Below are 27,875 nucleotides of genomic sequence, written 5' to 3' on the forward strand. Positions count from 1 at the left end.
CATTTTAAAAAGGCATGAGACACCTTTCAGATGAATATCTGAGATCCAGCTGTAAAAGGAAATAGGTTTCTCACTCGTATGCTGTAAAACTGCAGCTTAATCTGGTTAACGCTCTGTTAAGAGCCTGAGTCTGCAGATCATACTAGAAGATTGTGCAAGATTTTCTTTCTCTCTGACATGACAGGCTTGTGAACACTGATGAGCAGAGTGTGAAAGATGACCCTGAGACAGTTGCATGGGAGGAGTTCCAGCAGAACCCACAACAGTGCAACACAGCACTCAGGGAGATGAGAAGTTTATGTAAGAGAAGTTGGGACATCAAGAACAACATAGTTTCCTTGCAGACTTTCTGTTAGACTGTCTAATTTAGAACAAAAAAAAAAAATATTAAGTCTTGATGAGAACACCTCAGGTGCAAGTCTGTTGAGCAGACTTTGTTGCACTGGCTGGTGAAATGGACATCAGTATAGTTGGCTAGAAAAGTCTACATTATCTTAACCCTAGATTTTGTCCTAAGCCAGGACATGAAGTATTGTCCCTCTAGATTTGTCACTTGTTTTGTTTCTTCTCAAAGTACTTCTCGCTCACATTTTCTTTGATTTTTTACTCCTGTTTAAAAAATGCATTTTTAGATGGGGAAAAAAGTGGTGCTCAAAACATCTGTTGCATATATTTGTCTGGGCTGAAGAGAAATTCACTGCATCATTTATTTGAGGTCTGATACATTGATTACTTCAGCACCAAAAGCTACAGTAAATTTCATGGAACTTTTCTCTACAAATCCGAATTAGTACTGTTGAACCAGCTGGTGGAATACCTTCATAACTCCTCAAGTGTTTTTCTCTTAAACACAAATAAACAAGGCAACTTAGGCTCAGGTCTGTAAATGCTACAGACAAGTTCACTCTTCAGAGGATAATCAAACTGACATCCAGGCTGCAGCTGGACGAGGAAACAGAAGGGACAACTATTTGCTACTGGATCACTTCTGATAGTATGTGCTTAGCTGTGATTAGACACATAGGAAAGATCATGTTTTCTTTTGCTATGAGAAAAAGGTAAAGAAAACCATTGCATGTGGTGAAGTATAAAGGCTACTGCTGTGCTCTCTTTCCCTTGCATTCTTCTTCTTCTTTTTTTTTTTCTTCATAAGAAGGGTGTTCCTTTCCTCAAAGAAAGAAGGAGAGGGAGAATGACTGTAAACTGTCCAAAAGGACCGTGAGAAAACAGGAAGCTTTGAAAAGTACAAGAGAAAGCAAGATGAAATCTATTTGCAGGCGGTTCCCCAGGGACATGTGAGCCATTGTTAAGCAGGCTGTTCATACAGCTATATCCTTCCTTCTGCTGAGGAGGAGCTTGGTGCCAAAAGGCTGCTATCTGGTCATTGCCTTAACCCTACAAGTACCAGTCAGAAATATTTGCTTTCAAGAGACTTTGAGGGTTCTATCAGAGAGGTAATGTTAGGATGTTCCTAATATGAAAAAGCAACTCCAGATTCTGCTTCTGCTTATTGTTGCGGTCTTCACTGTCAGTGCCACTGATATTGATTCATACCCCTCCAGCCATATGAGAAATAGATTCACTGTGCTTGTTTCTTTCCTCATAGGAACACTGGGTGGGGACAGAAAAGTAAAAAAATAAGAAAAACAGGTGTTCCTGTAGAGCTTTTGTTACTGTCTGGAAAACATACTGGTGATACTCTGTTTCCCAGTTCCAACTATTGCCCTCTCCAAGTTTCAATAGTCTGTCATCATCAAACACTGAGCTGAACACAGCCTTCCAGCTAATCTGCACGTAACCAAAAAAGTCATGTGGATCTACATACTGCACCTACAAAATCTGATCCAAAAAATTTAATTTCTTTTCTGAAGTTTGAGGAGTCAGAGGAGGACTTCAACCAAACAGGAACATAAAGGCAGGTTTGCAGATGTTATGAAAGAATGAAAAACTCCTGCAGACCTGACATGTTATACCATAAGAATTTCAGTAAAAGAAATTATTTTATCAACATAGAATAATGTAAGCTATACAATATATAATAATGTACTATACAAAATACTATTCTCATAAGACATAAAATAAAACAAAATAAGTTGGATGTCTTTGCTGTTAATTTTTCAAAGAAATTTTTTTAAGTTAAGAAAGCAAAATGATGAAGTCAGAAAGATTCATTTTGACATTTTCTTCTAAAACTAGGACTGAATATCATATATTCCTATGACATTTTGAAATTCTACATTTTTTCAAGAAAAAATAATTCCATTTAAAATTTTTCATCCATCTCTGCTTCTTCATGAAATGTTCCTTTTAAGAAAATATTCAGTGCCATGAAGATGTAGGACGAAAGAGTTCTAGAAATTGCTTTCACATTAGTCTGCTGTTACTTATGCATAAGCTCCACTCTGTATTTACAGCCATCTTAGAACAAATTAAAGTGGGAAAAAAATCTACAATCTTTGACTTCACAAGGTATGACTACAGTAATGAACCAGATAGGCAGCAAAAGGACTGATGTAGCATCCAATGCTGAGTAAGAATATAGATACAAATAATTAATAAGGAATATATTAGAAGTAAATGGGTCAATAGAGTCTTAAAGGTTTATGGGGAGGGAGGAGAAGAGAGGATGGAAAGGGAATGTTATCCTCCAGTGCTGGGAGGAAGCAAACTGGAATTTGCACAAGACTGTAGAAAGGCCAGGTGGTCTCAGTGGTGGTTTTGTTAGCATACTGATACCCTGCCCTGAACTTCAGTCTGGTAATTACACTTGGCCCATTCAAATCCCTTCTGTAGTTTTATTTTGCTGTGGCTTTTTCTGACTTTTTTCTTGAACTGTTGCAGAGCATCACTGTGTGAAGTTGTGGCTGCTGCTTTTCCATGATCCTCTGTAGGGTGCATGACTTGATTTATGCTTTTTGCCAGTGTTTCAGGCTATTAAGCACTTAAACTTCTGTCTGGATGGCTGTACTAAGCAAATGTCAGATATGTTTATTGTCCTCAAACTTAAATGATCACAGAAAAAAAAGACCCGAAAACTATGTGAGGATGAATGATACTGAAGGGAAAGGGAGTAAACCACGGCTATTTACCTCCATTATTTTGTGCTACATAAGCAGAACCTGGATAAAGAAAGAAAATCAGATTGGTTTATGCTAATTTTTGAATGCAACTGCAGTATGAGTTAGCAAGTTTTGTTTTTCTAATTCTACCATATCATAAAGTGGCAATATCAGAGAAATATACCTACGTTATTTATATATATATTACATATATACATTAATGCCTCTGCCAACAAATGCACTTACCTTGCATTTAAAGGGTTTGACATCAGAGTGAACAATCATGTGGGCCTTGAGAGTCTGCTTTTGCACAAAGCTCTTGAAGCACAAATGGCATTGATATGCTCTGATATTGGTGTGGATCAGGACATGTCGCTTCATGTTGGCCAGCAGGGTAAATTCCCGGCCGCAAATTCCACATTTGTGCTCTTTCACACCCTGAAAGACAAGAAAAATTCTGTAGACAGAAAATTTTCTAGGTAATTTAATCGTCAGTACACCAACTTATGAATTATTCATTCTGCATTACCGAAGTTGATGATAAATTATTTCACTTTTAACACTTTTTAAGATACCTATGTATTTTCTCCTGAGAAATTCCTACAAGCTTCTGAGAAGCAGAGAAGTAAAACAAAATGTAAGCTAAATGAAATAATGAAGTCTGTTTACAAATAAGTCAAACACAATCAGTGTCAGAGCTTCCCTTTCCTGCTCTGCTGCTTAAGTATTGATCAAACGTGTACAATTACTGACCAAGAATAAAAGCTTACAAGTTAAAAGACTAAAGTAGTGCCTGCCTTTAATAGTTGAATGTGACTGGATTATGAAAAAGGTACATATTCTATTTTGAAGAAAGTTATAGAAAATAATCTAACTGAGAGTAGTCCAACGGTATCACTAAATAACATTAGACATATTTATTGCAAAGAGAAAAACCTGTTCTTAGTGGTATTTTCTGTTACCATAATGGAATGATTTCATTTTATATGAGGTCTATAGAACATTTCTATCACTTTTTATGCTATCCACTCAATTTACTACTGCATAATTTAATATTCTTGACCACCCATGTGGTCTGTCAGCTTCTCACAGTGATTTAGATACCATGAAAATCAAAGAATTTTTTACCAAACAGCTTAAGAGTTTAACTTGCTGAAGGTAATAAGGATTTACTAGTGAGGTGCTGAGAGCAATTACTCTTTCTGCAGGCCTTCTTTAAAGAGATGTGAAATGACTGTCAGTGGTTTTCACAGTTAATTACTAAGCTAAAACTGAGCATCACCAGCAGTTTCAACTGTCTGCTCATCTGATATGAGGCTGCATTTAGTCAGCTAAGTACTATAAATTATATTCACAGCTGAAACCACCTGTGGCTGTGGACAAAGAAGCAGAAGCTCTCTAAGGGCTCAGGGGCATTTCATTTCCTGTGACAAAAAAACCTACCAAGTCTTCAATTAGTGGAGTCTTGCATGGTAAATCCGAAGACCAGGGAATCTCCAGAAAGAAGAGAGATTATAAGCATGAAGCAGAAAAGAAAAAGCGAATGTGGAAGTAGAGGTCCAGTTTTCAAAGAATACATGACTAAAAGACTCAAGTGCTGTAGCTTTCTCTATTTTTAAGGTTTTTCATGTAAAAGCCAGAATTCAAATGTTAAAGGAAAAATACGCAAATCCAGGAGAAAACTTTTTTTAAACTGAGATGTTTTGACTTGTCTTATTATTTTTGTAAAAGTGGATATTCAATTTTAGAGCTTCTTGAATAGAACAATTACATTTTTCCTATTTTTGAAAGCAATCTTTTCAGAAATGTTCCAAAGCTTTGTCCTATCCTAAGCTGACTCTGTTGTCACCACTGTCAACAGTGGCAAGACTGCTGCTTGATATGAATTGCCTATGATTATGATCCTGCTTGTCCATTTCTATTAACTGCCGTTCTGGATAACATATGCACAAAGGGGAAATTTTCTTAGGGTTGTTTTGTTTTTTAAATTTCTCATTATAATAATTCTTCAAAATCTGATGAATAATAACATACTTTTTTTTATTATTATTTCCTGCAGTCCACTACAAACCCATGTATCTTTTAAATTAACTTAAATCTTCAAAATTTCAGAACTGGGGGGAGTGGTTATACAGTAGATATAAAATTTTACAGTAGGTCATTCCAAAAAAAACCCCAAGAAACAGAGAGATGTGAATCCAGTTTGGGGAAGTGATACAGGGGGTTTAATTGAATTCCTGCTTATAACAAACTTGGATTTGCATGTACTTTCTTAAGCCTGACAGACACCTGGCTGGTACGACTGCCACCAATGCTGGGGATTCTGCATAAGCCTCTGCAGCTGGCAAGAGACACATTTCCAGGGAAGTACCTATATATATCTCTATTAGTAGCCTGTAATCCTCGTACTGCCTTCAGATGCAAGTGAGAGTTGGCTTACCTTGTGAGTCAGGGAGTGTTGCTTCAGGTGGTGGGGCTGCACAAACTCCATGCCGCATTCGGTGCAGATGTATGGGCGGATGTCTTTGTGCTTCATCATGTGGTTTTGCAGCTGACTTGGGTACTGGAAGGTCTTATCACACTCAGTGCAATTGTACTGTATAGGGCCACGGTGGGTGGTTAGGTGTCTCTTCAGCTGGGCCAGAGTTGGAAAGTCCAGGCCACACTCGACACAAATGTTCTCTCTTCCACTCTCGTGCTTAGACTCATGTGCTTTCAGCTCACTGGGGTAGGCAAAACCCCTGCCACAGATCCTGCAGTTGTAAGGTTTGATGTCACTGTGTTGCATCATGTGTCTCTTAAGGTGACTGGTTTGAGTGAAAGCCTTGTGGCACACCTGGCACTTATGTGGCCGAGTGCCTTGGTGTGTCAACATATGCGTGTGCAAGTGGCTCAGCTGCTTGAAAAGCTTGCCACACCGGGTGCAAGCATGTGGCTTAATGCCACTGTGACCCAAGATATGAGTGACTAAATTGTACTTGGATGTGTAGGACTTCTCACACATGGGACATTGCCAGCGTTTCTGTTCTCCTCCCACATCAACATAGTAGCTGTCATCTATCTGAAGGTTGACATCTACTCTTTCTACTTTCTGTTTGTTTTCGCCACTTTCTCTTACTTCAGCCCTCCTGAAGGGTGGTTCTGCAGGTCTTTTCATTTGAAAAGGGTTCCTGAAATGAAAGTTTGGTGGTACAATGAAGGGAAACATTAATCCAGGGTGGATTTTAGGATAATAAGGGTAAGGAGCCTGCATGAATGCTGGGCTACTGGGCCATGCCATGTTAGGCTTCACTGGTTCTTGCTTAATGGGCTTGGCTCCAAAATGCTCCAGCGTTCTGTAGAATTGAAAACCAAAGTTGCAGAGGTCAATCATCTGGGAACTGTACTTGGGTTGAGTGGGCTGTTGGAACACCAAGGGGAGACTGGAAGAGCCTATGTCATTGTGATCTTCAGGTCTATCTGGTGATGATGGGGAATCCTCAAGGGTGATGGGAGGAGGCATTTTTGTTGGCATACTCTTGCGTTTACGAGATCCTCCTTCCAAGGACCCTTGGAATGTTTCCATGGTTTCAAGAGGAGGACCATAGCGGAAATGTGAGAGGTGCGTTCTGAATTCTTCATCAAATTGAGTTGTTCTGTGTGGCTTTATAACAGGGCTGAGTGGCTGCAGGCAGCGGGAGAAGGGAGAGGCTCGGGTATTGTCCACCTTAAAACTTGATTCTTCATTCTTCATCATATTCAATTTTCTTCTCTGTGGCCCAAATTCCTTAAAATAAGCAAAAGAAACTACTTATCTGTTTATTTCTTCATGTTTTCCTGGATTTAACATTCTACTGACCTTTTTATTGTTTGAAGTCCGTTGGGTTTTTTAAATAAATACAATTAAGGATTTCTTAGGTCTATATAAGACAAAGGCCTTTTAAAGCAGAATTATATTGGTAAGTGAAAAGCAAAAAAGTTTTGGTCTTCCTGCAGCAGATTTGACCCACACAACATTTTTACAATGTAAACTTTCTGTACTGTGACCCACTACTTCATGGCCAATTTCATTCAGTCAGTCTGGTTGTGAGCAAAATTCTGTCTTTGGCTGCACATAAGCAGGCTCTAGAAATTGGCGGTGCATCTAAAGGATATGGTAATACAAACAATAATATGCACATTTATTATGGTTGTGACATGAAAAGCCAAAGCCAAAAAATGTTAAACTTCTTTGTATAATTAACATGTGCTGCTGTGAGAGAAAACAATGGCCAAGTGATCTAAGGACACTGTGTACCATCAGGTTTTGCGCCATGTTTCCTGGCTACTCGCACTTTGTATTGTAATAAGAAGGCGGAGATTAATTTATTTTCTTTGTTTTAATCACAGAGATATTTGCCTGGCAGATCTGGGGGAGGAAAGACATTTGACAACTCTCCAAATTACATTCAGTTTAATAGGCTTTATCTATGATTTTTTTTTTGTTGTTTGTTTGTTTCTAAACAGGTGGGCAAAATCACCACTATAAAAATAATGTAGAACTGATGTCAACAAAACCCCTGGGACTCCAGGGTAACTGACACCTAAAAATGCGCTGAGCCTATCTGATGATACAATGTGATCAGACAGATTAACAATTTTCTCCTGGCAAAATTTTATGTCCATGCGAGGAACATGTTTATGATCATACCAGGAACTTCATCTGAATTTGTGGTTCATCTAAAACATTAGTTATGAATTTTGGTTCATCTTAAATAACACTGCTACCTTTTCCCTTGTCCTTCTAGAGTCATAAAATCAGAAAACTTTTGTTAGAAAAGACCTTTAAGATCATCAATTCCAGCCATTAACTGCTGAATCCACCACAAAAACATGTCTCTAAGTACCACATCTATACATCTTTTAAATACCTCCAAGGATGGTGACTCAATCACTTCTGTGGGCAGCCTGGTTCAGTTCTTGACCACCTTTTCTGTGAAGAGGTTTTTTCCCTGGAACAACTTGAGGCCATTTCTTCTTGTCCTGTCACTTGTTACCTGGGAGAAGAGGCAAACACCCATCTGGTTATAACCTCCTTTCAGGCAGTTGTAGAGAGTGATAATGTTACCCTGAGGCTCCTTTTCTCCAGCGAAACAACCTCAGCTCCCCCAACCACTCTTTATAGGACTTGTGCTCCAGACCTTTCAGCAGCTTTATTGACCTTCTCTGGACACACTCCACTGTCTCAACATTTTCTTTGTCATGAATGTTGGAGTCTGGAATACAGAGTGTGTGCCCTTGTTTCTGATACTTAGTTAAAAGATCCAGAAAAACACTGGATTTCATATAATATTAAATTCATGAGCATGTTTTCATGGCGATACATGAAAACAAATGTTAAAGTTAGATGAAAAAAGCTAAAAGTGTAAGTGTGTAGATTAGAAAGTTTTTTTAAATCACTGGGTGAAAAAGTTAGTTTAGAGAACAGGAGACAAGATGGAGGATTTAGGGTGTTGTCTCTTGTCTTTCTTTCTTCTTCATGTTCTTCTCCTAGAGGTTTCTGGGTAATAGTAAGTGATTGGATAGAGAATGCCGCAGTACATCACAGAGGTGATGGGTCATTGGGTCATCAAGAAAAATAATATACGTGTCTATTGTTAATTGGGTAAAAATAGGTATAAAGATAAAAGAACCGCGTAGTTCGGGGCCATTTTGTGCATCAGACACAAAGTGTGCCACAAGACCTTGTTTGTACCATCAGAAGAAAGAAATGTACCAGATTGCAAAGATTAACCTTGTGTAGCCAGCCTGGAGAGACCTGTTAAGTTCTGTAATGACCTTTTAATAAACACAAGAAACAAGATTCTAATGAGCTCGGGAGTTTTCTTCAAATCGTAAGAACTGAGATAAGCAGGGCTCCCCACGAGGGAGAATCCCAAAAGAATTCAGTCCAAAGGAGGCTGAGAAATCCAAGAATAACAAGAAAAATACAGAAGAGATGCAGCAGAAACAGAGAAACAGAAAAAGGATTTTTTAGAGAAAAGTTACAATGAAGGGCCCAAAATTGAAAACAGGATTTGAGGTGCAGCCTCACCAGTGCCCAGTACACGGGGACAACCAGCTCCTGCTGGCCACACCATTGCTGATCCAGGCCAGGATGCCATTGGCCTCCTTGGCCACCTGGGCACTGCTGGCTCATGTTCAGCTGCTGTCACCAGCACCCCCAGGTCCTTTTCCTCTGGGCAGCTTTCCAGCCACTCTGCCCCAGCCTGTGGCACTGCCTGGGGCTCTTGTGACCCAAGGGCAGGACCCAGCTCTGGGCCTTGTTGAACCTCACAGCACGGCCTTGGCCCATGATCCAGCCTGTCCAGATCCCTCTGCAGAGCCTGCCTGCCCTCCAGCAGATCAACACTCCCACACAGCTTGGTGTTGTCCACAAACTTAGCAAGGCTACGCTTGATCCTCACATTCATCAACAAAGACATTAAACAGGACTTGCCCCAGTACTGAGTTGAGCCCTGGGGAACAGCACTGATGACCATCTGCCAGCTGGATATAACTCCATTAATTACCACTCTCTGAGCCAAGGCATCCTGACATTTTTTTACATGGGAAACAATGCACCCATGAGGCCATGAATTGTCTGTTTCTCCAGGAGAATGTTGTGGGAAATGCTGTGAGAAGCTTTGCTGAAGCCCAGGAAGACAGAATACATAGCTTTTCCCTCTTCCACTGAGTCATAGAAGGAGTTCCCATTGGGAAAGTAGGCCTTGCCTTTCATGAGCCCATGCTGGCTGAGCCAGATCCTGTGCTAAGCTGCTCTGTAAATGCTGTGTGATGGCACTCAGGATGAGCTGCTCAACCCTACTTGTAGGTAAGAGTCATATTTGCCAACCTCCACTCAGCTGAGACCTCCTCAGACACCCAGGAGTGCTGGTAAATTATGGAAAGTAGCTCGGTGAGCACTTGCACTAGCTCCCTTGGTACCCTTGGGTAGATCCTATTAGTCCCACAGACTTGCAGCAGGTTGCTGACTATTTCCCCTTGGATTATGGGGGCTTCATTTGGTTCCCTGTCTGTCTTACAGCTCAGAGTCATGAGCACCCCAAGAACAGCTGATCTGACTATGCAAGACTGAAGCAAAGAAGGAAGGAAGTATCTCAGCCTTTTCTTCACCATTTGATGCTAAGTTTCACCCCACATCCAACAAAGAATGAAGATTCTCTTTGGCTCACTATTTGATGTGAATGTATATATAGAAGCTGTTATTTTCTGTGGCAATAGCTGGACTAAATTCGAGTTGGGCTTTGGTCTCTCCAGTTTTCTCTCTGATAAATTGGTGACATCCTTGTAGCCCTCCTGAGGGATGCACTTACATGAATGTGTGTGTTTGTGTGCTTGTATCTAGCCAGCCAGGCAGAGGTTACATTGGAAAACTAGACACATTTTCCCTCTATCATCTATGACATGTTGATTCTATTTATACCATCATTCTTGGAAATGCTGGGTGGAGAGCATGAAGGTGAGTGGAGCACTAAATACACTCCTATTTCTATTTCAGGAAGCTCCATGCTGGATAAGCCTTCTTCTAAAGATAGATGAAAGCAAATCTCTGTGACCTAGTTAGACCATGGGCAAGAGAAGACATCTTAAAAAACTTTTTGCAAACAGATTGTTTCCTTCTAATAGTGTGGAGTGTAGGATAATTATCTTTGAGATAAAAGTGTGAAGCTAAAGACTCAGTGACGAAACACTAAGATGGAAAGTTTAGACAAAAGGATCAAACAATTCACAAAGAAGGAGGACCAACTGAAGGAAAAATTGAAGGATATCTAAACTTATGACTCAAAAACCACATTGGATAGAGGGAAAAAGATAAAATAATTGCTTACAACTTGGACAAATATCTCATAATTATACCATAGTATTACTTTCAGTTGTTAGCGTACTGATTAGAAACAGTGCACATATATATACACAATATCAGTTCAGGTAATCATGGAATACCCTGATTTGGAAGGGACCCACAAGGATTACCCAAGTCCAGCTCCTGGCCCTGCACAGGACACCTTCAAGTATTACACCATGTACCAGAGACTGTTGTCCAAATGCTTCTTGAACTGTATCAGGCTTGGTGCTGTGACTGCTTCCCTTGGGAGCCTCTTCCAGGGCCAAACAACCATCTGAGTGAAACACTTTTTCTTGATACTCCAACCAAACTTCCCCTTACTCTCTGCCAGGCTGTTTCCTCAATTCCTGTCACTGGTCACCAAAGTGAAGAGATTGGTACCTTCCCAGCCTCTTCCCCTCATGAGGAAGTTGTAGACTGCAATGAGGTCTTTCCTCAGTCTTCTCTTCTCCAGGGTGAAGAGGACAAATGGCCTCAGCTGCTCCTCATATGGTGTCCCCTCAAGGCCCTTCACCATCTTCATCTGTATCCTTCATATAATGTGGTACTCAAAACTGCACACGATGTCTGTGTGCATGCACACATATATATGTAATATATGTATGTAGGTTCCATTAGAGGGAAATTTTACTGGGTATTTATCCTAATGTTTACTTGTCACCCTAGCTCCCTGGTCAAAATATGGAAAAGTTAGGTCTTGAAAACTCTTTGGGTACAAAGGTTTGCCTTATTAAAAAGGGAGAAGGGGAAGGGAATCTCTCAAATACTGAAAAATTCTCAACTTCTTTCCAAAAGAAAAAAACTGCTTATAAAATCCTTTTTAGTAAAGTAAACTCGCACAATTTGAACATTATACTTATAGACCAAACTCTTTCCTACAAAGTATATGCCTCAAACATCTTTCAACTTTGTATCTCATTTTTCCCCAGCAATAAGGATATAAAATTATTTAGAAAGCCTATAAAAACTGAGGACCCAGCTATGTTATTTACTGCTTTTGTTGGATTACTGAAATGCTGCCAAAAGTACACAGAAATGACAGTGAGTTGTTTCCAATTGTTTCACTTGTTTCCTGGCTGCCAGTTACTCCCTTCTTCCACACACAGTTTTGTGCAAAGTTTTACTCTTTCTGGAGCACAGACCTGTAGATCTCCTTGAAATTACTAGAAATGAACATTTTCCTTGCACTTCTAACCTTTGGCTGCTTTCACTGAGCCTGTGGGCTTATTTCCACTGGCCACAGCTACAGGCATCACAGGACCGATCCTACAAGGGAAAGTGTTTATAGTCACTGACCAGCACAATCAGGGACATGCTGTATAATCCAACACAAGAGGACTTAAAAGGAAAGGGGAAGTCTAAATACGGATCATCATACTTGTCAGTTTTTCTTCCCCTGAAATTGCCATGATATATACATTAATTATTTCTTCTCTCATTCTGGTAGCAAAACTTTGCTAATTTGAATGGAGGTATGATTTTAACTACGCTCAGAACTTAATTCCACAAAAACATGGGTTCTGAGGAAATCATAGAAGAGACAACAAGTTTGACCTCAATGCAAAATATACTTAGGGAACAGTCCCTTGTTCTTTAAATAATTCCAGCAGAGAACTTTAAAGTTTTAGTACAGGTCCACAGTACTATATTTCTACCTGGATCTGGAGTAGCAGAAGTCATTTTAATACTCAACAACAAACAAGGCAGAGAAGAAATCTGAATTTTTTTTTTACATTATTTAAATATTTATTTTTATTTAAATATATTTATATTCAGATATCCCCTGGGGACCTTTTGTGTTTCCTATTTCAGGATTTTAAAACTTCTTTCTTTCTGCAAAACTCATTATTTAAAATGTAGTGCTATGTAGTGTGATTCTAAATATTGGATGGTCATTGAAAATTCTAGCATTTATCAGTAATATATAAGGTACTAGGTTTTGAAAGCTTGGATGGAAACTCACTGAGGGAGATTTCCATGCTGTATTGGTCCATAAACATAAGACCTTCCACTAAACTTAGCACTCCCAAACCAAATCAATTTCTGTAGAAGAGACAAGTATCCTCTTTTTTTTTTTTTCTTTATGTAAATGGAAATACAGTATTTTAAAGAATAGAACCACAAATTAACTCTTCCTGCCCTTTCAAAGCAAGAAATGTTACAGTGAGTTGAGACAGTTCTCGAGGAATTTCCGAAATACAATATCTATGCAGTAGCTAATAATCTTGTTAACTTCCATGGAAGAGGAAGAGAGTTTAATACACAATATAAAATCACCATTTACTTTCCCATGTCCACTCATTTATAAGACAAAGGATTAAAGAAAGTATATAAATGATGCTATTCACTCTACAAGGAAATATGGTATAGTCTCCAGTTAATATCCATTACAGGTGTCAACAGCAAATTTTCTTGAGAATTCAGTAGAATCAAGATTCTGGTTCCTGAATGGATGAAAGTGCTTTCTGTCTATAGAAATGTCCAGCCATAAAAAATGTGAGGTTATGGAGTTTCTCAAATTTAAACACTGGCTACAACTGTTTTGATTTTTCTCCTGGGCAACACAATCTTAAAGCCAGAAATAAAGCTAAGATGAATGAAAGGGATATAACAAAGTTAAATGGGTTACTTTATTAGGAGATTTGCACTTATGTTTTCTCCTTCAGAAGAAGATGAAGCAGACAAAAGTGGGGGAATCTGAAGGAGGCCAAATTGGCTGAACAGCTTATCTTCTCTGGAAGAGAAATCCATATTTAATTGAACATGTAGGACTGAGGAGACCATGCTCTGTAAGAGTGTAATTCTGCTCTCCTTTTGAGGCCTGAAATATGGGCATCTACAAGCAAAGAATTAAAGCTAACAGATGTTTCTGTTGGATGTGGAAAGGATTACTGACATATTTAACACTATTTTGTTTCTTGAGCTAAAGTTGAGCAGTTGGTGAGCTTCAGCTTTATTGAACAACCAGCTGGGTTTTTTCAATCACTGATTCTTGTCAACTGTTATGGCGATAATTATCATTATTTTAATGGGTTTAATGAGCTATCATTCTCCTCTTCCAAATATGTTTTGGTTTTAAATGTATTCAGTTATACAGCTGTTGAACTAAGCAGCAAATTATTTACACAGTTTTCTTTCAATTGCTATTTATGCAAAGCTTGCATCTGTCTCAGGATCTGACTGAGGGATTTTATTATACTGAATTAACTTCATTTCAGCAGTGAAGTGCTCCCTACTGAATCTAGACTGCTTTAACTTATTTGCCATAGTTTGAAAATGCCAAGAACACCTGAACTAAGGTGAAAATTTCCATTACTGGTAACCCAGTTTTTTCAGGTAGTACACATCTGATGCCTCCTTACAATTTTCCCTGCTATTTTCCTTCAGTGAAAGCATGGATTCTTCTAGGCCAAAGGTAATAAAACATGTCCAAACCCACATCAGAATTTCCCTAAAATCAGTGTCAAACCAACCACGTTCTCCAGGCATAAATATCCACATTTCAAGCAGAATATTTTGAAAAATGGACCCCATTAACATATATGGAGTGTATGCTAATAAATTCATAATTCATAAATAATCTGATTATATAAACTGTGTGCATATCATATATAAATTAAGTATATATTAAGACACCCATATCAGCCTTCAAGTTTCTATGCTACAATATTTGAAGCTAACTTAAAAGATTATTTATATTTTAAATTAAAAGGGCACTTTTTCTGCCATAGTTTGGAGGTGTGAGAAGACAAAAATTTGGACTACCTTATGAAATTTGGACTACCTTCTAAAAATAAGTATGGATTTACAGAAAGTATCCAAAATCAATGAGTGCAGATGTTGATGAGGAGACACAAATATAATGGAAGTTTTTAGAAAAACAAACCTGAGCTGGGAATAATAGCAATTGAGTTTAGTCAAATCCTTTTCCTTACCACTTCTGCAAACACTGGTTTTCTCAGTCTCACATGCATGTAGATCCAGTGTCAAATGAAGTCCGTGATTTAACCATTAACTTAATTGTCTGTGGAGATAAGGTTTCTTGTCCCATGCATTTTACAACAGATATGTCTGCTTTAATGGATAGTGCAATCAAGATAAAGATACTGCCATAAATATTCCTCTTCCCTTTTTGGATTACCATCACTAATAGAGAAATAAGTAAACAATTGTTCATGAACATGATCTGGAATAACTGAAAATGAGAAGTGGACCAGATCAGGTTTTTTCTTCCTACATCAGTGTGATAGTAATAAGAAGATCACTGTCTTTTCACTTCTCCCTAGGAAATTACCTTCATCTGCTGGTAGTAGGCTTCAGGATAAAACTTCTTCTTTCTATCAACATATGTGGGTTTTTTTCCTCAGTGAATACTTGGTAAAAGAAAAGTGATAATCTTTGTAATTCTCCATAGGACACAATCAGACCTCACTAAGGCCTGTGGGAAGACGTCCAATGATATCTGAAAGTACTTCTCAGTTTGCCTTAGTATTTGTTATGGGTTCTGTTGCCCAATGAGATAGGAACCCATCTATTCCTCAACCAAATGAAAAAAAATATATTCAGAACATATGTCAGCAGGTGGCAACCTTTTCAGACAAGCTTAATGAAAATCAAAGAAAGTTAGTTGATTAAAAATCTGACTGCTTGATATGACACAGTAAACATACAAGTAATGAACTTTCAAGGATATCTTATTTCTTAAATTATTTTCCCCTTCATTTGCTATTTTAGTATCATCCTAGCTTCATGTTTGAAGTTCAGTCATTTTAGATATTCCTTCTGGTCTAAGGGCTTCTTATCCAGCATCGCTGCATTAATATTGTCTGGAAGGTGTCACCAATACAAAGAAATGGGTCTTCTCACAGAAAACCGTGAAATAGAAATTGTCTCCCTGCATTGTCTCTGCTTCTCCCAAATTTCAACTGTTTAAGTTGCATAATTTTTTGTATATTAGCTGAGAAATGCGGAAGTTTAACATACCCATTTGCCTGCACTGACTATAGTCTTCGAAATCATCTTGGATTTGTGTGTAACTTGTATTCATTTGTTTCATTGTTTGTATTCATTTTCAGAGAGCAAGGCACTATGAGCACTTTCACAGGAGTATAGTTACTTTGGTATTCATTATAATAGATAAAATGCCTTAAAATACTATCAAAATTATACACATTCACTTTTCCATAACTTACAGATTATTTATATTTTGATAATTACTGAAAGTAATCTAAACCAGATTTTCAGATTTCCTCTGCCAAAAGTCTGGGGCAGTCCCACCATGCAGCCTGCCAAAGATGGGGTACTGTTTGTGGCATCACATATGTTTATAGGGTTTATGTCATAATTTACTTTTCCATGTTTATACTAATCAGATTTAAACGAAAAAGAAGTTGACAGATTCTGTAATGAGGTAGCTGCAGATATGTTTCTTTTCTCTCCTGTGAGAGAAGTGAGAGCTTAGTTGTCAGTTTAGCAAAACAGTTTAGCAAAACGGTTTGTTGTTTTTATGTGTGTTCTGTCCTTATTCTAAGGGACACCTTTGCTATCATTCTCTCTATTCCTCCCTCACCTAACAAGGGAGTGGGTGAGGGTGACAGAACAGTATGTCTGTGTTACCCACTGATTATCTACCCTAGGGGCTTACTGGCAATGCCTCTAGCAGTACTTAGCCCTGTGGACCTCTCCAATCATTTCAGGTTATGAACAAAGTAATTTTTGAGTATTGTTTATGACACTGTTTTTGTTCTTTATTTTTCTTTATCTTATCCTCCTTTCTCCTTTTTTCTTTTTCTTCCTCTTTATGAGTTTTCTTAATTCTTCTCTGACATGTTCTTCGCTCTTCACTTCTGTATTCTATCTGTTGTTCACTCCCTACTTCTCTATTCTGTTTGCTAAAATGATCAGCAACACAGACACAACCTGCATAATGAAATGAACATTAAGTCAACAAACTCTGAAGAGTTAGCTGCTTACACAAAGTCATCACAAACCACAAGCTACACATGGTAGGAGCCTGCAAGGCACAGCAAATTGTATGGTCTAAAAGTGTGTAAAGGGGCTAAGATTTTATATCCTCAGCTGAGCAACTGCATCTGCCTGATTTGCTGGTACTAACATGGAATTCAAAGAAGCTTTGGAGTGCAAGGTAAATGTAACAGCTGTCTGCTGGCAGACCTCTGGGTTCATAGTGTAGCTCTGCCCCATTCCTACCCACAGCAGGGTGGGCTCTGGTCCAACCTCTTGCCTTCTGCTGTTCCTCCCCAAAAACCTGCTAAGTGTAGCTTCAAGGAAACAGAGCTCACCTCTGGTGAGGCACAGTAGGAAGCAAAACCAGGCATATCAGCTCAGGCTAGCAGTATAGCTAACCCAAGACATTGGTCTCATGAAGAAACAAGAAACCAGATGGCATATTATGTCAGCTTTCCACGTGGTCTTCAGGAAACTTAGAAAACTTCCTGCAAACAGATTGTAACCTGAAGTTACACCTTGGAGGGTCCAGGCTCCAGAAGGTTGGAGTCTACAAGCCCCTAACAATCACATCTGACTTCCCGCTGCTCCCTGACCCTTGGCAATTTCAATAGTCTAAAGGTCCAGCCCCAGCCAAAGGAGTCCAAAGTCACCAGCACGGGCCTTAGCTACAGCGCTGCCCTGAGAGGTTAGTGATGTGAGTCCAAAGTCCTTGGGAGGGAAATTAATCAGTCTCCCATCTTGTGACTCTTGTAATTTTCCCCAAATCTGATGTTGTCAGTGTATATTCAGTTAAGTATTCTTGTAAGTATTCTTACAGGACTAGATCAGGTTGGCCATAAGGGTAACATTTTGCATCACATGTAGTAAAAGTATTCCAAATGTGCAAAGTGTAACTGGTACCAGTGACAGGCTGCAAATGCAATTTGATCCTGCCCTCACTAGGCATTGGAATTAATGATGGATTGGCCAGCTCAATTAATTACACAGTTAAACAACTCTCATCTTAAGCAGCCAACTTAATTCTCTCTCTGACATCATCTGTGTTGAAGTGAAATAATTATGGAGTATCTGGGGTGTAGCTGAGAACAAGATTTGGGATTAGACTGCTGTGAGGTGATGACCATTAGACAAATTTCTTCCCTTTCTTAAGTGGATAAGGTGATCTCATGCCACAGGCTGGAACCAAGGATGCGTCCCTGCCTTTATAAAGTATGTGGAGTCACTTTAATCACTGTTATTAGAAGAGCTATCACTCCATCCCTGTTTCCTGTCTATCCCGTATGTGCCACTGCCAATTTAAATAATACATTTTTAGCACTGTAGGAATCATATGTATTAAACAGTTTTTCCACTGGAAAATTATCAAATAACATCCATGGAGCTTTAGGATTTTTTTTTCTCTCCATACAGCTGCAAAAAGAGACAGGGTAAACAGAAGAACAAATTAATAATATAAATACTAGGAAGGATTTTGTAGTAAAATAGTGATGTTGATAGAGTGTAGAGTGTAAAGAACACTTTGGATATAATCTTTCAACCTAAAATGCACAATCATTAAACACTACTAACAGAATGGAGAGAGTTTGAGCTGTTATTTTAAGAAAAATAACAGAGCTATGAAGAACATCCAAAATTAGAATGATCAAAAAAGCATGCCCTTCCATAACCCTTGTTCTGTCCTACTTGAGCTGTTATTTTGAAAGCAAACCTTTCACTGGCATTCATGACCTTTAAAAAGGAAATACACTGGGCTTTTCTTCCTACTGTAATCCCAGTGTACTTATCATCTACATGGAGGCCAGAGAGATGGTCTATTCTCCTCCCATCTCTTTGCTGTCTTAAAGGGTAGCTAAGGGCCACCTTCAGCTTGTTCAGCTTGGTTCTTTAAGCCAGCCAGCTGGCTCCTCCATCAGCAGTTAATGGCACCTTATGGGCATCGCATGCACCTCAAAAAAGGAAGGACCAGATAAAATGTGCACACATAGTTGGAAAAGGGCCACGGGAGAAGAGAATTGTATGGAAGAGATTTTGTAAAAAGTTTCCAAAACATCTTAAGTTTTAACGAAAGGCTAGGTTTCTTAAAACATAAAAGAGTATTATTAGTCCTCAGCAAGACCACTGCTTTTTGTATTTCTTTTGTGCTCAATTCCTTGTTTCACACAATACAAACTCATAGTGAAACTGAAGGTTGCTAAAGAGGTAGGTACCATGTGTTTCAGTAAGACATATTATAATCCTACAAGAACTGAAAGAAGAGGATTTCACCCACAAAGTAACAGAAGTGAGTATATATTTATGTGGGTGTATGTGTGTGTGAGTGTGTATTTATAAAAACATATCTGCTACCAAACACTCCTCTTGGTGTCCAGTTATTAAAAGTAATTACGAGATATTTAGGAAAGATGAATACATTTTATTTCAGCTGAAGACTGAGCAGATTTCTTGCTGGAAAAGCTGCTTGGCTGTAAAGACTGATTAATCCTTATTAGCCTCTATTATTCACTTGTAATTAAGCTGGCTTAGTAATGACTTGGATATTTCCCTTTGAACTGAAAAACACAGTAAAGGAATTAGAACACATCAGTGCTGTTCTTAGGATACCACTGTGTTTGTCTTTTTGAGATCCAACAAGAAAAAAACAGGAATCAAATCAATAAGACAGAGTTTAAAAAGGCTCTTAAGCCAAATTGCTGATGCACTGGAAGGAACTTCTTTTGATATATCTGTATTGTTCTTAGGGAGTTCTGCTTTCCAAACTGCCAGGGCATAAAACCTCTGCTAAAGCTTTGAAACTGCGCTGAATATGTATTTATTGTCCAGAAAAATTGTAGCTTGCACATACATCTCAAAATTTCATTCAAAGAGGGTTCATTTTTTAAAAATTGTTTTATTTAACTTGAAGGGAAATGTGTTTACTTCTTCAGTTCCAGCACAAAATGTCATTTTTGTCTAATCCTATGAAGTGTATGCAACAAGTAATTTATAATACCTTCCTCTCTGCCTTTGCCCTTCATTGTGGTGCCAAATTTGAATCTTGTCCTTGTCTGAACAACAAAGATACCTTCCCACTCTGATACCCAAAACACATCCTGTGTATTGCTCTTAATGATTTTGTTAACTTGTAGGAAGTTTTAAAAATAAGCACAAGTTTGTTCCCGAAACTACGAAAATCTGAAATTCAAAACTAATTTTATCTTGCTTCTGCAATTTCCATCAATTAGAAAACAAATTCCTTTGGTCAATATGGGGAGAAATTATTGAGGTTAATTACTTTAAACTGAAACAGACTTAAAATACTAATTGTACTGAATTCAATAAACTAGCATATTGAATGGGTAAGACAGCTCAGATGAAGCCAAGTATCACCAGCAGATACTTGAACAGAGACTAGAATTACAAATAAATAAGCAATTACTTTTTGCCAAAAAAAAAAAAGTGAGAAGAAAATCAACATAGTTTGAAACCTGAAATTCTGAACATTTCACAACCACTCTAGTACTAATCTTTCACCATAAGTGATGACAAAGACTTGCTCTGGATACTAACTCAGTTAAGATTTTCATCACAAAGAAAAGGAAACAAAAAAACCACCATCAAACCACTGTGACTACAGCATGACTAAGAATGACCAACTAGCATTATAAAATGAAGTTTTGTGAGAAGTCACCGTATGTATTAACATAACTGTCTCTACCAATCCCTGCCTACACCTCCACAACCCCACCCACAATCATTCTACCCAGGACCTTTTCCCTGGAACAAACAAGCACCACATACAAATCCTGGGAAAATTAATAGGAATTATTGCTGTATTTTAGGAGGAAAACCAGGTAAGGTTCTGGTCTGAGCATGGGAACATTACCCAGTAAATTCTGTCATCACTTACTGTCCTAACCAGATTCACCATCTTCCAGTTGGAACCTGTTCATTGTTTTTTAGCAGGAAACAAACTATTCAGAATTCTTGCAGCAAGTCATTAGGATGAACCCGAGTCCTGATCATTGGCCTGCAGAATCCAGTGACAGCCATTCAACTGCATTCTTTACCTGTGGCTGAAGTCTAGGTGGGGTTCACTTTCTGTGGGATGTGAAAAAGTCAATTAATGTGTTTGGAATGAGAGCCTGATATTTCCATCTTTCTGGCAGAGGAAAGAGGAGTTGGTGAGCACCATTTCTCTGGCATATGCAACTCTTTCTGTGACATCCTGACAAAATGCTGCCTACAGACACAAAATTCTTCCAGAAATCTTGGTGACTTCATATTGTGAGTGCAACATTATGCAATAAATCATATAGCATTGATATAGCATTCATACTGGTGTTATTCCTTGCTCTATGGTTCTATAGGAAAAAAAAAAATTCCTGCTCATTTATAAATGGATGGGCTTAATTTCTGGTGAACCTATGAATAAATTGTTAGCTTGATCTTTGAGGAGGTCCTCTACAGTTTTCTGGAATTCCTATCACAGGACAATGGTTTTGGACAAATACAGGATGATCTTCACAGCTTCAGAAATCTGTACTAAGGAACTGACCCAGCATGGGCTGGTGCCTACTAGATGCTTCAAACAACTTCTGCTGTTCCTTAGAAGCTGACAGTTTCTCTAAAAACAGGTCATTCCTTCCCTTTCCACCTCCTGATATTGTTTTCATTACACATGTACTCTAAATACTTTTAAGAAAAAGCAGACTATTAGAAAAATATTGTGCTAACTGGAAATATTGTGTAACAGATGCCCCCTTTTCAAATAATGCTCTTAATTTTTATCTGGAGCTGAAACACCAAGCTGAAACACTACATGCTTTAGAAAGCAGCTCAGAGAAACAACTAAACCTGAAATAGTCACTAAATTACAACACATCCATCCTGGATACCTTTTGATTTGGTTTAAATCCAGTGTATTGCATAAGAGTACATTGTAAAAGCACATACTCTTTCCAGCTTACAAAGTCCTTAGTGGCAGATCCAGCATAGAGCCCACCATAAAACAGGAAGGCTTTCATCACTGCAAAAAGGGTCTAACAGTTACATTGCAACCCTAAAAAGGGAAGACTGAAGTATAAGTTCTTTCACAACCAGGAATAGCAACAAACGAATTGAAAGGAAGACCAGAAGTCATCTTGTCCTTCCCAGCCAACACATTCGTGGCTTATCAGAGGGGCTGGTGTCAGAACAGGAAGGGGCAAAGCCACATGCTTCTCTCCCAGAGCCATCACATCTGGTCCTCCATTGTGGGAAGACCACGATTCTTCGATGCAGGGAAATCAGGTGGTGTCTATTCTTCATCAGGCCTCCAGACAGAGGACTGTCTGTGGGTGATGCCTACTTGCTGTGCATTATCATCCCTTCTACTACAACATCATTCGAGAAAAACAGATAAAAAGGCATGCTCCTTCTCACAGCCTTACTTTCAATTTCAAATTTGTTGTACCTGTCTCAAGTTCTTAGCAAAAGGTGGTGTTATCAGTGTATGAGACTCACGTTACCTTGTAGCTTTTCGTAATTAAACCAATCTCCAACTTTGTATTTTTCAGTGTTCTCTGAATTCTAGTGCTTCTAATGAGCATATTCAGACAAAAGTAGAGTGTTTCCAGGTTTACTTTTTGAAGACTGAAAGGGGAAAAATAGGTTTTCAGGGAACACACTTTTCACCCTAAGACTTTTCCTTTACATCAAATTAATTCCTGCACATCCACAAAATAGAAGGAAAATGTGTTAGTGTTTTAGCTTTTGTGGTAGAAGAGGGAGGAGGGGATTAGACATTAAAAATAGGGTGGTATTTTCATCCTACATTTAAATAATTAATAACAGTTTTTTCTAACATGAAAAGCAGGAAATTAGAAATGAAAGTTTTTTAAAAAAGCAATTATTCACATAATTTCTTCCCGTAATCTCCAGAGCACAAAAAATATTTTTTTTACTACATGATTACTTAGCTTAATTACTACCAGTGACATTACAAGTTTTTACAGTACATTAAGAATTGTTAGTTGAGAAACATGAGAAACAAAATACTGTGTTTCACTTATCAAGAGCAGAGTAATATGTATAAAACCATCTGTTTTACAGAAGAAAGTAAAAAAATTTTTACATTTGGAAGGAGCTAAACCAAACATTAAGTAATATTTTTCATTGGATCATAAGTATTTTAGAAGTCAAGCAAGAAGGACTAGTCCCTATCAGGTATATGTAAACAAAAAATACACAACCAATATACAATTCAATGCATGTTTTAAATAATTGCTGTGGATTAACTTAGGCCTCTTCTTTGGATAAAAATCTGAATATAATTTATAAAATGCTACTGCATTTTTACGGCAATGGAAAGCTGCAATCTCAATTTCAGAATAGAAAATTTTCAGAAAAAGAAGAATAATCCAAACCAAATTTTAGTCTCTTTGCCTGCCCTCCCCCCTCCCCCCAATTTATTTCTTTCTTTTCAAAGGCTTTGCATTATTTGTGTCTCTATAATTATTTCTTCTCCAAGATGACATTCCTTTCTTTTATGTGATCTTCTGAGATTGTAAGGTAGATCATGGAAAACTACTGGACTTAAGAAGAAAATAACTATTAAAATAACTATTTGGTTTTAATTGGTGGTTTATTTTTAAAAATTTGTTGGGTTATAAAATTAATCTATCAAACAAAGGAATAATTTGACAACAACCTGTAGCAGTCTCACAGCACTTATAAGGTCTGTTTTGAGGAGCAGTCTGATTGGATCCATTGGTACTGAAGAACATACATTGGTGCTCAGAAACTATGGATCATTTCATATAAACTAGTATGCAAGATGTTGCCTTACACACCATTGATTTGTGTCCCTTAACCACAGCCACAGAAAATCCCTGTTACTTTATGCAGCCTTTACTGCTTTTTTTTCTTTTGATGCCATTCTACTGACATGTCCAGAAGAGTGGATCAGGCCACTCAGAAATCTCTTTGCACCTTTGAGTCTTTGCATTTTCGAAGATTGAAAACAATGTAATTGTTGTCTGAGATCCATACTCTTCTGTCTCAGTGTATGGGCTTGTCTTGGATTGCTTCCATGATTCATCCCTTCATGCTTAACCTGTTCTAAATCCTGTGTATCTCTCTGGGACTACTAGGAACAGCACCTTAAAGACACGACACTATGTTTATCTGTAAAATGCACATCATGTTTGTCAAACCTCTACCATCTGCTCTGCACCCAGATAGTCCTAAGACAAGGCTCTTGTTGATGCTTGTTGGTAAAAATGAAAGACAATTAAAAAAAAAAAACAAAACCTCCTTGATATTCAAAGCTTCAAATTATCTTCTAGTCAAAAACGTACATTAGACATGCCAAAATGTTACTAGGAATGTAACTCAATGCTACTACTCTGTACTGACAAAATATCTCAGTAGTCTGCACCATTAAAGAAGCTGGTATTAAACATAAAATTGCAAATGACATTTACAGAAAGACTTCACTTAGCTTCTATGCTGTTTGAACCAGACCTGTTAACTTGGGATTTCCACAGGGTACAAACTGTTTCTGTAACCTCTCTGTCATCACTGGTATAGCCTTTTTTTTCTATTTCCAAAAAAAAGTAATATTCTTCTATATTTTATTTCATTTTAATTGAGAACACATCAAACGGAAATAATGGTTTTAAATAATTCTCTGAAGAAATACATACATTGACTGACCATTTACTTATTTATGTTATATACAAATATATGGCTATTTGCAGCAGAAGCAGTAAGACTTTAAGCAAAATAAAAACAAACTGCCTCTTTTTATTCTTGGCTTCTTGTGTGAATATTTTTATAATTTTAAGAGTTGAGTCATTAACCATTAACAGTCCAGTGTCTCACAAACATTGGGGTAAATAACTGAAAGTTCATTGCACAGATATTTATTTTGTGCAGCAAACTAGTAGCAAATCCATACCAAATACAGACTCAGATTATACCTTTCTCTTCTGTAAATATCTCAGGGATGTAGGAATAATGTGTCAGCCAAAAAAAATCATCCTCCTGACACCTCAAGAAAGATACTAGTTCTGTTACAAGCTCCTGTTGTGCTAAATCATGTTACAGTGCTTGTGGCAATAAGTTATACAAAGTGAAAATAAATAAACTCCAAAGGATTGCAAAGATGCATTTTTTAAAGGAAAGTAAACCCAATAGGTAAAATATAAGAATGAAACTCAAAATTCAAAGTCTGTTTTTTACTAAGCATTTTACTATGCAAATTACTAAGCATTCCTTTAAAAAAGCTCTTTCTCTGTGCTTATTATTGGGGACTGGGTTTTAAAACAATATGTACTGCTTTAGTTCACCTAGTATGATTTGAGCAAATTTTCTTCATATTTATGTATTTCAGATAATGTCTCAGAGAAAGGAATTATTGTATATATGGTTTAAATCAAGAATATGCTAATGCATATCATCTTCAGAAATAAAATCTGTACCGAAAGGCTGCAGCTTGCTTTTATCTACATGGCAAACTGAACTTCTGAGCCAACCAGACCAAAAACTTACAAGTGATTGCAATCCAGACTAATACCCTGCAGTTTGAACAAGATACCACCACAAACACAGAACTTACGTAATTTTCTGTGTGTGTTTGGAAGACTCCTATACATCTCACTTGACGTAAAAACTGGTATTCCAGGTGTTTGTCATGTAACTGTCAAAATAGCTGTCCAACTAATTTCTTTAATTTCAATCAGTATATCTGTATCTATCACATAAAAATAAACCCAGATATCCCAAGGTCAAGATGTGGTAAATGGTTTTCACAGCAAGACCTGGCACACATTTTTTATTAGCAGATAACAAATTGTTTGAGAGTTAAGTATAACCGAATAAACTATTAACTTGTACCAAACTAGAGTGGGTGGCAACATTAAGCTAAGGAGTTCAAGAAACAAGTTATTTCCATCTCCTTTGGCAGAGCCCCATTTGGCTGCTCCCTAAGCATAAGGAATCCACAACTTACCCAGAAACTGGGCTGAATCTGTGGTAGATCATTTCTTCTTATGGAAAAACCTGCAGAAAGACACCAGATGGAGGGAAGCAGAAAGTCCTTTCCACTAGTTGCTTCAGTGAGGGGTGGAAGCAGGAGGCTGTCCCAGGGTGGAAGCGCAGCCCAGGTGCCCTGGCGGGAGCAGGATTCAGAGCACGGAAGCTGGAGCTGCCTGCCAGCCCTCTGCAATATCTGCCCACCATTTGTAGCCTCTCTGTTTGGTTTTTGGGCATCCTGCAGAGGACCCTGCACTTCAGAGAGCAGCAGCTTGAAGAAATACTTAATCATAAAACGAGCAAATTCTTCTTCTGCAAGGAAATGGATACCTGTCCTATTTCTTGCCCCACCTCTACATTCTGCTTCTTCAGAAGCGTGCAGAGGGGGATTTTTCTCATACAATATTTGAAACATACTCTTGCATTCACTTATTTCACATGGCAGTTCTGATCATTCTGATGTATTTATGATCAACATGAAAAAACATTATTGAGGTCTACAAAAATGCAAACAAGAGATGTGCAATTGAGTCCATCCTATTACTGGTATGAGTGATCTGCCTCAGTGTTGTTATGTACTGCACAACATGAACTTTTTCTTTTGTTCTGTTTTTTTCCAAGTGAGATCCAGGAACCAGCTTACCACCTCTTAAATGTCATTGTTCCTAGACTAATCATATACACAGATGAGTAGAGATAAACATGTGTAATCCTAAACACAATGCAGTTTGAAGAGAAAAAAAAACAGCCCCAGTAATTCTTCTCCCAGTACAGCACAGGTTGGTGTGCTGGAGCAGACTTCAGTACTGGCAGATGATAAATGAAATACATTGATTCTTGTATGACACAGCTCCTCTCTGTGTTTTAGCAATGGCCTATTGAATCTTGCTGGAACTGTTGTGATAAAGTTACTGAAGCCTTTAACAAGATTCCAGGACTTATATACACAAAATTCACAATCGATTATATCATTAATATTATCAGCCTAATTGGAAAATATTTTCCTATCTGCATAGGTTAGACCATATGGTAATAGCACCAGTATCTAAAAACCAGACTATAGGTATCTCTAGCGTAAATAGACTGCTTGTTAATGCATATGGTTATTATTCTTTTATCAGTTAAATGTGTATCTGATTAACGCCTTTTCTTAATACAAAAGCAGATAAATATATTGCACTTCTAAAGAGTTAACCATAAAAGCATTTTACTTAACTTACCAGTTGTTGAAGCTGGAAGGAGTCTTGCCCTAAACACTACCTGCTTTCATGTTTGTAATATCTGTTTCTGTCTCCCACTGTCTCCCTCCCCCCCGTGCAGAGATTGCAGTAAACTTAGAAAACTAGCAGGGACAATGTTTCAAACGACTTAAGAAGGAGAACAGGAACAATCATTTCGTTCTGGCTTTTTTTTTTTTTTCAGATGAGTACAGTACCTTCAGAAAGAAGGAAGGAAGGGAGGGGAGAGGAAGTCAACAACCCTTTGCTTTCCTGCAAAAAATAAGGAAACAGCAGATAGCAATCTCATTTTCTCTCAAACAAAATGTTTGGAAAAATAAATATATCCAATCCAAAAGGAATTCCTCAAGTATTATATCTGCATTATTGGCTTCATAAAACCTTCTTTACAGCTTGTTATGTGCAAGTACATGAAATGAATTTCCGAAGTGGTAGGTAGGAATAAGACACCCGTATCTTATACAGAACAATTAGCTGTAAGCTTGCATAGATAATGAAGGCTTGTCCTCTAGAGAAAGACTAATCATAGATGTATACACAGATCTTGTTTCCATGGTGATATAGGTAAAAAAATGCCTAAAACCCCTGTTTACAGTGATCACAAGAAAATAGCACATTGGCTATTTATAGAACGCTGTGGGGGAAAAAGAAGAGTGATGAAAGGGGTCAGAAAAATGGCAAGGATCATATCTTGATACTGGTGGTACAGTAATGAGCAATTGATCTCAAAGAATGTCATTACAGAAG

General features: G+C 38.0%; 1 protein-coding gene across 5 annotated transcripts in view; it reads right to left on the bottom strand.

The window, feature by feature from the left end:
• Window positions 1-27,235, bottom strand: part of ZNF366 (zinc finger protein 366) — a 52,240-nt gene extending 25,005 nt beyond the window's left edge. For 2 of the 5 annotated variants that reach the window (XR_009280707.1, XM_058864518.1), the window contains exons 1-4: window positions 27,111-27,235; window positions 7,949-8,074; window positions 5,500-6,825; window positions 3,306-3,497 (exon numbers count right to left, since the gene is read on the bottom strand). Coding sequence is in view for 4 of the 5 variants with exons in the window: in XM_058864518.1 (XP_058720501.1) it covers window positions 3,306-3,497; window positions 5,500-6,795 (1,488 nt within the window). In the remaining variant the exon portion in view is untranslated. Of the gene's footprint in view, window positions 1-3,305; window positions 3,498-5,499; window positions 6,826-7,948; window positions 8,075-12,121; window positions 12,193-25,867; window positions 25,918-27,110 lie in introns of all 5 variants that reach the window. The other 3 variants (XM_058864521.1, XM_058864519.1, XM_058864520.1) reach the window with 3 other exon arrangements.
• Between the last annotated feature and the right edge of the window lie 640 nt (window positions 27,236-27,875).

The sequence above is a fragment of the Poecile atricapillus genome, chromosome Z (genome assembly GCF_030490865.1).
Source record: "Poecile atricapillus isolate bPoeAtr1 chromosome Z, bPoeAtr1.hap1, whole genome shotgun sequence".
NCBI lineage: Eukaryota > Metazoa > Chordata > Aves > Passeriformes > Paridae > Poecile > Poecile atricapillus.